A 15,700-nucleotide genomic window follows, 5' to 3' on the forward strand; every position below is an offset into this window, starting at 1 on the left:
AAGCTAAGCTTCCTTCGCACGCCCCTGACACTTTGGATCAAGGCGGGGGAGTGACGTAGCTTGGGCCCATCCTCAGGAATGCGCATGCCCAGGGCACCGTGGCCACAGTGCAGGTGTGCCCCAAATGCTGCTGCAGCCAGGCGACTCTCTAAGAGTACAAGTCCAGAAGCTTCCTGGACGGCTTTTCTAGAGCAAAAGGGCATCCTTGACCAGAAGGGAGGTGTCCCATGGCCAGGCGGTCTGTGGTGTCCCGGGAAAACACTGCCTTGCTTTTTCTATGGATCTTCCCACGTGGCCTGTAACTCCAATGCATGCGACAATATTTTGCCCATAAATACATTTAAAAACTTTAAATACATACCTATAGATCCACCTGGATAGACCTATATTTCAACTGATGCAAAGATTCTAACCTGGGAAATGGTGTCTATCAGGGCCAAGGAGTCCTTAGTCCTTAGTCCTTAGACCAGGTCACTGCTCAGCACAGCATGGGGACCAGGGGCTACGTCATCAAGGCCTTGCTCAAGAGCATTTGCTAGAGGTGTTCAGACAGCATGCGAGCCAGGCCCAGAGCTCAGTTACAACGACTTTATTCACTTTTCTAAGGACCTGGGTCTGGCATTTACATTATAGGCAACCTCAGAAGGGTGGGGAGCAGCTGCTGTGTCTGGTCTGGAAGGAATTCTCTCTCTGTTCCCAAGCTCGTGCTCGCGGATCGCGTCTCTTACCACGGCTACTCCTCGGGAAGGAACCGTTACAACACGGCGAGGACAGGAAGGTTTGTGGGGAGAACGCAGTTCTAAAGAGTGAGAAACGCAGAACCTGAGGATGTGGGGACCGGACCCCTGTCACGTCCCCCTCAGAGGTCTCCCTGGGGTTCGGGAACAGATTCCACCTCATTTTCGTTGCGGGACCCGCTTGTGACATAGATTTCAACCGTGCTGGCGTCGGAACCTGGGGAGGAGAAGAGCGTCTCTTGTCAGCAACTGATGCAGGACCTTGCATCCATTTTCTGCCCCTTTTCCCAAGCGTCTGCCCTGGGCAGCCACGTGTGCGTCTCAGCAGAACCGCGTGGATGCCACAGACCAAACGGAAACCAACCGTGGGCCGACACGGGGGCTTCGGGGCCCTGTGCTGTCGGACCGGGGAGCACGGGATCACGGCGCGCTTGGGTGACCATGGGGACAGCTGCCACGGGGGTGGGGGGTGAAAAGGTCACCAGGGCCCCACGGGGCCCACACGGAGGAGACCGCCAGCCTCTGTCACACGAAAACACCTCCAAGTGGTCTTTTCATGCTTGCTGCCACGTGGTTCCAGGAAGAAGAGGCGGGTGAAGGACAGCAGAATTATTCCTGCCAGAAGAGGAATCTTGAAGATCTGTTCAGTCGTTCTGGTAACACACCTTCCTTCAGAACCTGGGGGCGTCCTTTGGAACAGACCTCAGAACTCTTTTTTCATTCTGCAAGTATCCAGGCGTGCCTCCTACATGCCAGGTTCCAGGTTGGATGTGGGCAATTGAGATGAAGACAGAAAGAAGGGTGGCCTTCTCAACCGCACATGGGGCAAGTAACCTTCACAAAAATCTCCAAATCCCAAACTCCCTCCACCAGTGGACCTTGCCGGTCAGTGTAGTCTCCACTCACGTCCCTCTCTGTTCACTCCCAACGCTCAGGCACACTGGCCTCTCTCACGCTCCCAACTCAGTCCTGCCACAGGGCCTTTGCACAATCTCTTCTGCCTGTAAAGCTCTTTTCCAGATTTTCTCATGGCTCCCTTCTACACTTCACTCAGATCTTAATTCAAATGGCCCTGGGAGAACCTCATCCTCAGGGAGAAATCCAGGACACCCGACCTGAAATCACTCCGCTGCCCCGTATGGCTCTGTTTTTCTCCATGGTATTTCACTACCCGAAAGATGATACAATCATTTGTATTTTTCATTCTGTCTCTGCTGCTACAGTGGAAAGTCCCGTTAGATGAGGGACCTGTCGTACTCACCGTGGTAGTGCCTGAAACAGCACCTGGCACATGGAATGTGCTCGATAAACAAGTACTGAATGGATAAACACAGGGCAGCAAGTGCCCTGCCATCAGCAGGGTGCAGCACCAGCGTCCCGGGGAATCGGGACCGATGAGTAAAAAGAACGGCGGGAACCAGCACAACTTAAAAAAGAGACACGTGCACGGCTGTGGGGAACGCGTAACGAAGAAAAGAACATTAGCGTTCTCTGGAAAAGACAAGGCAACAGGAGAGCTGTCTGCGGAAACGCCTTGGAAGGCCTCGGTTACGGGAGGACGGGCCGATGTGACCGAGCAAAACCCAGCACGGTGCTGCAGTGCCCTCCCCCCACCGCACTCCGACCTTCCTCCCGGTGCCGGGCGAACAGGAAATCTAGGAGAACACGGGTCTGGGTAAGTCGGACCAAGTTCCATGAGCCCCATGAAGAGGTGAGTTTAGCGGGCAGTGGGAGGACCCACGCCGGCCATGGAGGCTGCAGGCGGACCCTGAGGAGAGTCTGGGGTGCCGACAAGGATGATGGGAGACCCGCTGCTTGCGGCAGTGAGCCTGGGATTCCAGGAAACCAGGCACAGCTGGGAAGAGACACTTCCAGAACCGCATTCCTGCCGGAGAAGCCGGTGGCACTTCAAAAAGACCGCATTTTCACAGGGTCACCCGCTGTTTATGAGGACACCCTGAGCTCATGGGAACTTGTCTGTATGACTTCTGCGGTCCTTACAAAGGCTGCAGGGGAATATCACACGGTGGCTTGTGATCAAGGTCCGGGCTTTAGACATTTCCCCGTGACCTCACACTCTGGGGCTTGCTCTGGATCCTGTGGCTTTTTCAGAGTTCCGGGTTCTTTCATCCTCCCCCAGAGGCCCCGCAGAGGAAATCCATTTGTACCACAACAACTTTGTCAGATGCCAGTGATGCTGAAGCCACGGCCCCCGAGTCCAGCCCTGCCTGCGCGGACTTCAGCGGGTCCAGCAGGCTGAGACCTCCATGGATCTTCTCTTCTGCTCATGAAGGTCTCCAGAGAACACGCTGGCTGAGTGAGCAAGTCTCTGAGAAGATAATCCAATGAGGCTATTGGGGGATTGGGACGAATTCCATTGGTGCAAAGGGCAAGTACCTGACAGCTGTCCCTGCAGGAGAGGCAGATGCCCACAAGCTCGTGGCGCCCAAGGGCCAGCCCCCTTCCTCGTGACTCTCGAATGACCCTTGCAAGCCCCAGACAGGTGCTTGGGAACGTCGCGGCCCCATGTAGACCTGAGATTCGGGAAGGCACCTCACCTGTTGCTCCCGGATCCCCCGAAAGCCCGCGGCCCTCGGTCAGAGAGCCCCATCAGCGGGCACCCATGAGCCATAAAGAACACAGGGCACTAGGGCCTGGATCTCCTTCAAGTGCTGAATTGGATCCAGGGAGCACGAGAGTCAGAGCCCCGGGCCCACTCTCTTCTACGCTTCCCTAGCAAGTACCATCCACAGGGCCACCTGGTGTTACATTCAGGAGAAGAGCAAATGACAACAGGGAACCAAGGGTAAGACAAGGAATTGTGGGAGCGAGAACTGTGGATGACACAAGGGAATACAGGAGGGAACAGAACTATGGGAAAGAACGGGAATTCTGGAGAGAATGAGGAACTATGGGAGAGAGGTGGAATCTGGGGAGAGACGGAGTTGTCAGGGACAATAAGAAATTAAGGGAGAGAGAATTGGGGGAGAAACAATTGTGGGAAACGGGCAATTGTGAGAAGGAATTATGGGGAAGAACAGTATTTAGCAGAGACAACATTTTACAAGAGACAGGATGTGGAAGAAAACAGCATTGTAGAAGAAAACAGACTTGTGAGAGACCATGAAGAACCCAGAACTGTGGAAGAAAGTGGGGACACTGGGAAAGAGAACTGGGAGAGAACTAGGCTATGGAGAATACGGAGAACTGTGGGACAGACAAGGCATTGTAGGACAAAAGGGATTATGGGAAAAGAATTGTGCGAGAGAAGGAACTGCAGGAGGCCAGGGACTGTGAGTGAGACAAGGAATTATGGGAAAGGAAGTCGAATTGTGGGACAGAAATAGAATTACGAGAGGGGCGCCTGGGTGGCTCAGTCGGTTGAGCGTCCAACTCTTGGTTTTGGTTCAGGTCACGATCCCAGCCAGAGTCGTGGGATCGACTCCTGCATTAGGCTCCTTGCCGGGTGTGGAGACTGCTTAGGATTCTCTCTCTCCTCCCTCTGCCCCTCCCCCCATTTGCACTCTCTCTCTCTCTCTTAAAAAAACAATTATGTGAACAAAGGGATTATAGAGAAAGGGGAATTGTGGGAAAGACAGGCATTGTGGGAAAAAGGGAATGGTGAGAAAAATAGGGCACCGTGCGAAAGACGAGAGCAGGGCAGTGAAAGGGGAACTGTGGGAACAACAAACGGTTATGAGAGAAAGGGTACTGGGAAGAACGAAGGAAACTGTAGAAGAAATGTATTATGGCAGAGACAGGAAACAGTGGGAAAGAACAATCTTGGGGGATGATGAATTGTAAGGTGGACGGGCAGTATGGTTTTTGGTTTTTTTTTTATTTTTGGTTGTCCAATGATATTTTTTAAAGTTTTTATTTAAATTCCAGTTCGTTAACATAACTATGATACTAGTTTCAGGTGTACGATATCGTGATTCAACACGTCCGTACAACACTCCGTACTCCTCACGACAGGTGCACTCTTTAATCCCCATCACGTAGTTTACCCACCCACCCAGCACCTCCCCTCTGGTGACCATCCGTTTGTGCTCTGTAGTGAAGACCCTGTTTCCTGGTTGGCGCCCCACCCCCTGCTTTTTTTGGAATTGGTCTTTCTCTGACTCATGTCTTTCGCTCAGCATAATACTTCTCTGGCTCCGTGTTTGATGTTGCAAATGGCAAAGTTTCAGCGGACACTTGGGCCGTTCCCATAACGTGGCTATTGTAGACAACACTGCAATAAACATCAATACCTAGTAGCGTGATTGATGGATCATAAGGTCGTTCTCTTAACTTTTGAGGAAACTCCATACCGAAAAACACAAAGTTAAACACCACGAATTTTCAAAGATGCACTCGATGTTCTTTGCAGCATTATTTACAATGACTAAATCAGGGAAGCGACCCAAGTATCCATCAACAGATGAATAAAGGGATGGTATATACATACAATAAAATATTTAATTTCATTAAAAGAATGAAATCTTGCCATTTGTAACAAAATGGATGGAGCTAGACGGTATAACGCTAAGTGGACAAAGAGAAAAAATACCATATGATTTCACTCATCATAGAATTTAAAAAACAAAACAAACAACGAGGGGCGGGGAACAAAAACATCAGACTCTTAAATATAGAGAACTGATGGTACCAGAGGGGAGGTGGGTCCGGGGAGGGGTGACAGGTGAAGGAGATTAAGAGGGCACTTCTGGTGATGAGCACTGAGGTACAGAATTGCTGGATTACTATGCTGTACACCTTAAGCTGACACTGTAATTACACCGGAATTTAAAAATAATAAAAGTATTAAATCAACAACCAAAAACAAAACAGAGCGAACTCTGGGAGAGAACAATAAAGTGTGAAAAGACAAAGGGTTATGGGAGAGCAAGACCCGTGTGAGAAAAGGGGAGTCGCGCGAATCAATGAAGAACCGTGGGAGGCCAAGCAGTGCAAGAATGACAAGAAATTGAGCGAGAAGAGAGCTGTGGGACAGAAGAGGATTATGGGGGAGACAGGGCACTGTGCGTAAGACAAGGGATTACTGGAAAGAAACGATTTTCATTAAGAAATGGCATTGCGGGGTGGGGGGGAGGGTGGGTGCCTGGGTGAGTCAGTTGGTTAAGCCTCTGACTATAAAAAAAGAAAACTTCTGGGGCGCCTGGGTGGCTCAGTCGGTTAAGCGTCCGACTTTGGCTCAGGTCATGATCTCACGGCTCGTGAGTTCGAGCCCCGCGTCGGGCTCTGTGCTGACAGCTCAGAGCCTGGAGCCTGTTTCGGATTCTGTGTCTCCCTCTCTCTGACCCTCCCCCATTCATGTTCAGTCTCTCTCTGTCTCAAAAATAAACATTAAAATAAAAATTAAAAAAAAAAAAAAAAGAAAACTTCTTTTACTTATTTTGAGAGAGCGAGAGCAAGTGTGCCCGCGTGGGCGTGCAACTGGGGAAGGGACAGAGAGAATCCCAAGGAGGCTCCGCACAGTCAGTGCAGAGCCTGACGTGGGGCTTGAGCCCCCAGACGGTGAGATCATGGCCCAAGCCCAAATCAAGAGTTGCATATGTACCTACTGAGGCACCCAGGCACCCCAACTCTTAATGTTGGCTCAGGTCATGATGTCATGGTTGTGAGATCAAGCCCCATGTTGGGCTCCAAGCTGAGCATGGAGTCTGCTTGGGATTCTCTCTCTTCCTCTCCCTCTGCCCCACCCCCACATACTCTCAAAAAAAAAAAAAAAAAGAAAAAAAGGAATTGCTGGAATATGGGGTTAAAGCAGAGAATCTTGGGAGAGGTCATCATGGGAAAGACCAGGGATCACGGGCATCAAAGGGGAGTTTTTGGGAACTGCAGGAACTGTAGGAACAAGAGGGCTCATGTGAGACAAAGAACTGGGGGACAAAATACGGAGCTGTGGGAAAACCAGTATTATGAGACATGGGAATAGCGGGAAAATGAGATCATGGCGGAGAATTATGGGAGACACAGTTAATGTGAGAAAAGAGGAACAGAATGTGGGAAAAACAGGATTGCGAGAAAGATGAAAAGTGGTCAAAATCACAAGTATTGAGAAAAATACAGACTTGTGAGTGCCAACAGAGTCCCGAATTGTGGGAGAAAATGGGCAACGGAAGGAAAGAAGGACTTGTGAGAGCGATAAAGTATTGTGGGAACGACAGCAGATCATGGAAGAGAAAGGGCAACTGTGGGAGACAAAACAAACTCTAGGAAAACTGTTTTGTGGGAGACATTGGGAATGTGGGAGTGACAACGGATTATAGGAGAAAAATAATTAGATCGTGGGAGAGATAAGCAATTGTGAGACCAAAGATATTAACAAGGAAACAAAAGGCAACACGGTATAAAACAATCACCAAGGAAAATGGAGATTTGTGCCAAACAAAAAAGACACCAGGATTGTGAAAGAAAAGAAGGAATTTTGGGGGAAAAAAAAGGGTATTGTGGGAGAGACAGGGAATTGTGAGAAAAACATAGGCTCACGGGGGAGAGAAGTAAATTTGGGGAGACAGTTATGAGAACAAGGAATTCTAGGAGAAACACGAAATCGTGTGACAAAATATCATAGGGAAAGGAATTCGGAAAATAAGGCATTGTGCGAGAGAATGGAAAAACGTGGAATACACAACTGTGCTACCAATGAAACTATGAAGAATAGAGAACTGTTGAGCCAATCGAGACGAGGCAGAATGTGATTTGTGTGGGAATGACAAGGGATCACAGGAATTGTTAGAGAAAAAAAGAAACTGGGAAAAATTGTGGGAGGATAGAGAACTGTGGGAAACGGACTGGATTGCACGGGAGCTAGGGAATGGTGGGAGAAGGAATTGGCTGTACTAGAAGTGGGGAACTGTTGCAGAAATTATAAGGATTATAACTGGATTATAAGGAAAGCAATGGGTTCTCAGGGAGGTGAGGACTAGAGGTCAGAAGGAAAAGGGCAGAGAGTGGGGGAGAAGCAACGGATTATGTGAGACAGGCCAAGAATGGGAGAGGAGCAATGGATTGTGGGAGAAGCCAAGATCGGAAAGGATTGTGTAGAGTTCGTTAACAGTGGTTAAGCAAGGCACTGTGGGAAAAGCAATGTATTCTGGGAAGGTCCAAGATGGTAGAGAAGCAAAGGATTGTGGGAGGGGCCAATACGTCAGAGAAGCAAAAGATTCTGGTACAGTCCGTTAACGGTGGCTAGGCAATGAATACTGGGAAAAGCAATGGGTTGTGGCAGAGACCAAGATGGCAGAGAAACAAAGGATTGTGAGAGAAGCCACGATGTTGGAGAAGCAAAGGCTTCTGGTAGAGTCTGTTAGCAGCTAGGCAGTGAACTGTGGGAAAAGCAATGGATTGTACAAAGGGCCAAGATGGCGGAGAAGCAATGAACTGTGGGAGAAGGAATGGATTGTGGGAAGGGCCAAGATGACAGAGAAGCAAAGGATTGTGGGAGAGTCCGTTAATGGTGCAGCAAAGCACTGTGGGAAAAGCTATGTATTCTGGGAAGGGCCAAGATGGTGGAGAAACACAGGATTGTGGGAGAAACCAAGATGGCAGAGAAGCAATGAACTGTGGGAGAAGCAATGGATTGAGGGAGGGGCCAAGATGGTGGAAAAGCAAAGGACTGTGGGAGAGTCCGTTAACGGTGCAGCAAAGCACTGTGGGAAAAGCAATGTATTCTGGGAAGGGCCAACATGGCAGAGAAGCAAAGGATTGTGGGAGAGTCCGTTAATGGCGGTTCAGCAAAGCACTGTGGGACAAGCAATGTATTCTGGGAAGGGCCAAGATGGCGGAGAAGCAATGAACTGTGGGAGAAGGAGTGGATTGTGGGAAGGGCCAAGATGACAGAGAAGCAAAGGATTGTGGGAGAGTCCGTTAATGGTGCAGCAAAGCACTGTGGGAAAAGCTATGTATTCTGGGAAGGGCCAAGATGGCGGAGAAACAGGATTGTGGGAGAAACCAAGATGGCAGAGAAGCAATGAACTGTGGGAGAAGCAATGGATTGAGGGAGGGGCCAAGATGGTGGAAAAGCAAAGGACTGTGGGAGAGCCCGTTAACGGTGCAGCAAAGCACTGTGGGAAAAGCAATGTATTCTGGGAAGGGCCAAAATGGCAGAGAAGCAAAGGATTGTGGGAGAGTCCGTTAATGACGGCTCAGCAAAGCACTGTGGGACAAGCAATGTATTCTGGGAAGGGCCAAGATGGCGGAGAAGCAATGAACTGTGGGAGAAGGAGTGGATTGTGGGAAGGGCCAAGATGACAGAGAAGCAAAGGATTGTGGGAGAGTCCGTTAATGGTGCAGCAAAGCACTGTGGGAAAAGCTATGTATTCTGGGAAGGGCCAAGATGGCGGAGAAACACAGGATTGTGGGAGAAACCAAGATGGCAGAGAAGCAATGAACTGTGGGAGAAGCAATGGATTGAGGGAGGGGCCAAGATGGTGGAAAAGCAAAGGACTGTGGGAGAGCCCGTTAACGGTGCAGCAAAGCACTGTGGGAAAAGCAATGTATTCTGGGAAGGGCCAACATGGCAGAGAAGCAATGGACTGTGGGAGAAGCAATGGCTTGTGGGAACAGCCATAATGGCGGAGAAACAAAGGATTGTGGGAAAGTCTGTTAACGGCAGTTAAGCAAAGCACTGTGGGACAAGCAATGTATTCTGGGAAGGGCCAAGGTGGTGGAGAAGCAAAGGATTCTGGTAGAGTCCGTTAATGGCAGCTAGGCAATGAACTGTGGGAAAAGCAGTGGATTGTGGGAGAAGTCAAGATGGCGGAGAAGCAATGAACTGTGGGTGAAGCAATGGATTGTGGGAAGGGCCAATGGCGGTGAAGCAAAGGATTGTGGGACACTCCGTTAACGGCGGTTCAGCAAAGCACTGTGGGGAAAGCAATGTATTGTGGGAAGGGCCAAGATGGCGGAGAAGCAATGGACTGTGGGAGAAGCCTAGACGGCGGAGAAGCAAAGGATTCTGGTAGGGTCCGTTAACGGCAGCTAGGCAATGAACTGTGGGAAAAGCAGTGGCTTATGGGAGAAGTCAAGATGGCAGTTCAGCAAAGCACTGTGGGAAAAGCAATGGATTGTGGGAAGGGCCAAGATGGCAGAAAAGCAATGGATTGTGGGAAGGGCCAATGGCAGAGAAGCAAAGGACTGTGGGACACTCCCTTAACGGCGGTTCAGCAAAGCACTGTGGGAGAAGCAATGGATTGTGGGAAGGGCCAAGATGGCGGAGAAGCAATGGACTGCGGGAGAAGCCTAGACGGCGGAGAAGCAAAGGATTCTGGTAGAGTCCATTAACGGCAGCTAGGCAATGAACTGTGGGAAAAGCAGTGGATTGTGGGAGAAGTCAAGATGGCGGAGAAGCAATGAACTGTGGGTGAAGCAATGGATTGTGGGAAGGGCCAAGGGCGGTGAAGCAAAGGATTGTGGGACACTCTGTTAACAGCGGTTCAGCAAAGCACTGTGGGAAAAGCAATGTATTGTGGGAAGGGCCAAGATGGCAGAGAAGCAATGGACTGCGGGAGAAGCCTAGACGGCGGAGAAGCAAAGGATTCTGGTAGAGTCCGTTAACGGCAGCTAGGCAATGAACTGTGGGAAAAGCAGTGGATTGTGGGAGAAGTCAAGATGGTGGAGAAGCAATGAACTGTGGGAGAAGCAATGGATTGTGGGAAGGGCCAAGGGCGGAGAAGCAAAGGATTGTGGGACACTCTGTTAACGGCGGTTCAGCAAAGCACTGTGGGAAAAGCAATGTATTGTGGGAAGGGCCAAGATGGCAGAGAAGCAATGGACTGCGGGAGAAGCCTAGACGGCGGAGAAGCAAAGGATTCTGGTAGATTCCGTTAACGGCAGCTAGGCAATGAACTGTGGGAAAAGCAGTGGATTGTGGGAGAAGTCAAGATGGCGGAGAAGCAATGAACTGTGGGAGAAGCAATGGATTGTGGGAAGGGCCAAGGGCGGAGAAGCAAAGGATTGTGGGACACTCCATTAACGGCGGTTCAGCAAAGCACTGTGGGAAAAGCAATGTATTGTGGGAAGGGCCAAGATGGCGGAGACGCAATGGACTGTGGGAGAAGCCTAGACGGCAGAGAAGCAAAGGATTCTGGTAGAGTCCGTTAACGGCAGCTAGGCAATAAACTGTGGGAAAAGTAGTGTTTTGTGGGAGAAGTCAAGATGGCGGAGAAGCAATGAACTGTGGGAGAAGCAATGGATTGTGGGAAGGGCCAATGGCGGAGAACCAAAGGATTGTGGGACACTCCGTTAACGGCGGTTCAGCAAAGCACTGTGGGAAAAGCAATGGATTGTGGGAAGGGCCAATAGCAGAGAAGCAAAGGATTGTGGGAGAGTGTTAACGGCTGTTCAGCAAAGCACTGTGAGAAAAGCAATGTATTCTGGGAAGGGCCAACATGGCAGGAAAGCAATGAACTGTGGGAGAAGCAATGTGTTGTGGGAGAAGTCAAGATGGCAGAGAAGCAAAGCACTGTGGGAAAAGCAATGTATTCTGGGAAGGGCCAACATGGCAGAAAACCAATGAACTCTGGGAGAAGCAATGTATTGTGGGAGAAGTCAAGATGGCAGAGAAGCAATGAACTGCGGGAGAAGTCAAGCTAGCAGAGAAGCAAAGGATTTGGGAAATTCTTAACGGCAGTTAAGCAAAGCACTGTGGGACCAGCAATGTATTCTGGGAAGGCCCAAGATGGCGGAGAAGTAATGGACTGTGGGAGAAGCGATGGGTTGTGGGAGAAGCCAAAATGGCGGAGAAGCAAAGGATCGTGGGAGAAGCCAAGGGTTCTGGTAGAGTCCATTAAAGGCAGCTAGGTAATGAACTGTGGGAGAAGCAATGGATTGTGGGAAGGGCCAAGATGGAGGAGAAGCAAAGGATTCTGGTAAAGTCCGTTAAAGGCGGCTAGGCAATGAACTGTGGAAAAAGCAACGGATTACGGGAAGGGTCAGTAATGGCGGAGAAGCAAGGGACTTGGGGAGAATCAAAGGATTGTGGGAGAAGTTGGTAATGGTGGTGAAGCAGTCGACTCAGAGAAGCAAGGGACTGTGGGAAAGGCCAAGATGGCAAGAAGCAATGAACTGTGGGAGAAGCAAGGGGTTGTGGGAGAAGTAATGGATGGCTTAATGCATATGGAAAGAACGAATAACCGCATTTAAAAATTTTCTGGGGTTCCTAAGACAGAAACCAACCAAGTTTAGGTTTGTGAGAAGTCCCATTTTTCTTAACTTTTAGTCCCGAGGCAAATTTCAATTCCTTGTGAAGATATTTTACATGCCACTGTCGTAAGAAATTACACACAGATCCCCTCAATGGAAACTTGCTACAGTCACAAAACATGATCATCAAATCAATTCTCCCACACCAGGTAGTCCTCTAAGCAAACCTACAGTCTGTACTTAAAAGCCTTATGTAGGCCTTTGGGGACACAGATAAAATGCAAGCTCTTTAGCAGAATCTACAAAAGTCCTTCATCATCTGTTCCCAGGCTGCCTCTCCGGATCCGGAAAACCCATCACACCATGTCGTGCTGAGGCCACCCCAAACCACATGTAAACATTCTGCTGTGTCTCTGGCCTTTCTCCTCTCCCATTCAGGTCTCTTGTGCAACACCACGTCTGAACATCTCCAGAAACTCTCACCCATGCGCCCCAAACCAGCATACATAGCTGCATTTTCTGCGTTTAACACCTCACATTTTTCACAACAAAAAATAGCACTGTGGGGGCACCTGGCTGGCTCAGTCAGTAGACCATGCAACTCTTGATCTCAGGGTGTTAAGTTGAAGCCCCATGTTGGGGGAAGAGATTACTTAAAATCTAAACAAATAATAAATAATAAAATAATAGCACTGTCTAAGTTTCATACATGATACTTCTCAAGAACACTCACCCTCCTTGACCAAAACGGTGTTGACCATACAGCAGATGCTCAAAACCCCTTTGTTGAAGATCAAATTAACTTACATTAAGTGCCTAGTAAGCACCTGACACCACGTCAGATATGTACTAATGGAGGTTCAAGGTGAGCCTATTGGCCTTAGAGCGAACCTCAAAGTTGTAGATGCTTCAGAGCAGGACAAATAAGTCCATTCATCACAACAGTACAAATGGAGAGACCTGTGTTTACTGCTTTGAATTACATATCTGGGCCTTTTCTCACACACATAACAGTATTTTCTGCATTACACATAGCTCCCTGTTACTGAAGAAACCTTTATTAAAGCAGTTGGGGAATAGGAGGAAGGAGATGCCCAAGACTAAGCCGGATCTCAACCCCAAGATGGCTTCTTTCGAAGACATGGCTGCCGCTTACAGCAAGCAGCACGTGGCCTAGGGTAGAATACCCAGAGTCGGTTGTGGGGGAACCACTCTGCCTGGGCTGTTTCCCTACATGTGCCAGCACCTCTTTAGCCCAGACTGAACTGCCTTGGTAGTTTAGATGCAGCCTAGAAATCTGCACTGTTTTGCTTCTGAATTCCACTCCTTACCAACATTTGCCCCATTTTCCCCTCAAACTATGAATACGTAAGATTATTTATCACTAGAGTTAGAGTTACTGAATGTCAGCACCACTGAACACAGCATACGATCTATTTGATCTTATGAAAAATTACCATCGTCAGCACCCTGTTAGAGGCAAACAATTCCTAAGTGGGGTTTGCCAGCAGGGCTTCTTGTCAGCTCACCTGGACGGGGCCAAGTGAACAGTCCTCTGCCCAGATGCCACTAACCCTTCCCTGAAGCTACCATGACAGGTCTTGCCTGGCAAGTCCATTCCTTATACTTCCCTCATATGTCACCTAGCTTCTGATAAGCTTAATAAACGTTGCTATTATTCAAGGACAGAGAACATAACTCCTTACGCATTCTTAGCACCCAAAATGTTCAAGATCTCAACTCTTTTTCCCCAGCTCTACTGAGATGTCATTGACATAGTACCCCAACACTTACATTATTAAGAATTCTTTCAATCTTTTACCTAATGACTCTTATTTTTCAGTTAGGCCTTCAGTTAGCCATGACCTGCATGACCTACATATTTTGCATCAAAAATCTGTAATGTAACATCATCATTACAAGCAACCACTGAGCACTTATCATATGGAAGGGTCAAGCTTTGGGTATGAATGCCAGACGGAGAATGGAATGCATCGCGATACTGGTAGTGAACATGCATTAGTTCAACGTGCTTTCAAACAATCTCAAAGTAACACAGTGGGAAGTGGAAGGAGCTTCAGGGTCTCAGTGGAAAGAGGAGAGGTGAGGTGGCCTCCTCCCCGAAGAGCATTTGTGAGAATCGACCCACTGATCTGAAGAAGAAAGTGCTCCAAACATGTGGTCTCTCCTTGTAAAGAATTTTCTATCTTGTTACTCAATGCTAACAGCAACATATTTAGTCAAGAAGAATCTTCTGAGGGGTTAAAATCTATGTATAGGAGGGAGGATAAAATCAATGTTATTGTAACAATAGTAACGGGCATTACTCATTACTCATCTTGATTAGAATATAAGTGAGCTTATTGTAATAGCAAATTCAGAATATAGAACAAATGATAAATTATCAGGTTGTAATAGTTTAATGAAAAATATATGATGTACTTATTAATAGATATATGTGAATATATATAATTATAAAATTTATGTGATAGGTTTCGTAAATGGCAATCTTTAGAGAAACAATTATTTGAGCCTTAACTGGTACTTTCTTCCTCCTTATCAGTTGGGTTAGTGGACATAACCCCAAATAAGAATAGGTGTTTAAAAAGGGAAACATAAGGAAAGAAGATGTATACATTGATAAGATAGGTTGATGGTACGAGGAGAAAACTTCATAAGAACAGAGCTCTAAACAGCCAAAACGCTGTGATAAAAAGTCAACTTTTACAAAGCGAAGACTCACAGATAACCCAAACAGAAAAATCAATAAAGAAACAGTGGTTTTGAATGACACACTGGATTAGATGATCTAACAGATACATTCAGAACATTCCATCCTAACACAGCAGAATACTCTTTTCAAGCGCACATGGGACATTCTCCAGAAGAGATCACGTCAGACCACAAAACAAGTCTCGACAAATTTAAAAACAATGAGGTCATACCATGCATCTTTTGCAACCACAACACAAGGAAACTAGAAATCAACCACAAGAAAACACCTGGAAAGAGTTTTCTCTTTCCAGATACATGGAGGTTGGATAATCTGCTGGTAAATAACGAATGGGTCAACTAAGAAATCATAGAGGAAATCACAAATACATGGAAACATGTGAAAATGAAAACACAGTCCCAAATCTTTGGGATGCAGCAAAAGTTATCCTAAGAGGCAAGTTTATAGCAATACATGCCTACCTCAAGAAGAAAACTCCCTGACAAAAAAAAAACAAAACAACCTAACCTTAAAGCTAGAGAAGCTAAAAAAAAAAAAAAGAACAAACAAAGCCCAAGGTCAGTAGAAGGAAGGAAATAATAAATATTAGGACAGAAACAACGACAAAAAAAAAAAAAAAAAAAGAATACATCAATGAAACCAGGGGATGATCCTTAAAAAAGATCAACAAATTGATAAACCTTTAGCCTGACTCATTCAAAAAAAAGGACTCAAACAAAATCAGAAATGAAAGAGGTGAAATAACAACACTGAGTACAAAACAGAAGAGAATATTATAAAAAACTACATGCCAACAAACTGGACAACCTAAAAGCAATGGACAAATTCTTAGAAACATTACCTCCCATGGGCACCCAGGTGGCTTAGTATGTTAAGTGTCCAACTCTTTATTTTGGCTCAGGTCATGATCTCTTGCTTCATTGGTTCGAGCTGCACATTGGGCTCTGTACTGACAGCACAGAATCTGCTTGGAATTCTCTCTCCCTCTCTCTGACCCTACCCCTCTCATACTCTCTCTCAAAATAAGTAAATAAACTTAAAAAAAATCTTAAATAAAATTTTTAAAAAGCAATGCTTT

The 15,700-nt window shown here is 47.4% G+C and overlaps 1 protein-coding gene across 1 annotated transcript in view; it reads right to left on the reverse strand.

Moving 5' to 3' along the window:
* Positions 1–579: 579 nt before the first annotated feature.
* The window catches only part of GPR143 (G protein-coupled receptor 143), a 46,923-nt gene continuing 31,802 nt past the window's right edge, over positions 580–15,700 (reverse strand). Inside the window, exon 9 of the mRNA XM_042926662.1 lies at positions 580–954. Coding sequence (XP_042782596.1) covers positions 860–954 — 95 coding nt within the window. The 3' untranslated portion in view covers positions 580–859. The remainder of the gene's footprint in view (positions 955–15,700) is intronic.

The sequence above is a fragment of the Panthera leo genome, chromosome Y, assembly GCF_018350215.1.
Source record: "Panthera leo isolate Ple1 chromosome Y, P.leo_Ple1_pat1.1, whole genome shotgun sequence".
Classification (NCBI taxonomy): Eukaryota; Metazoa; Chordata; class Mammalia; order Carnivora; family Felidae; genus Panthera; species Panthera leo.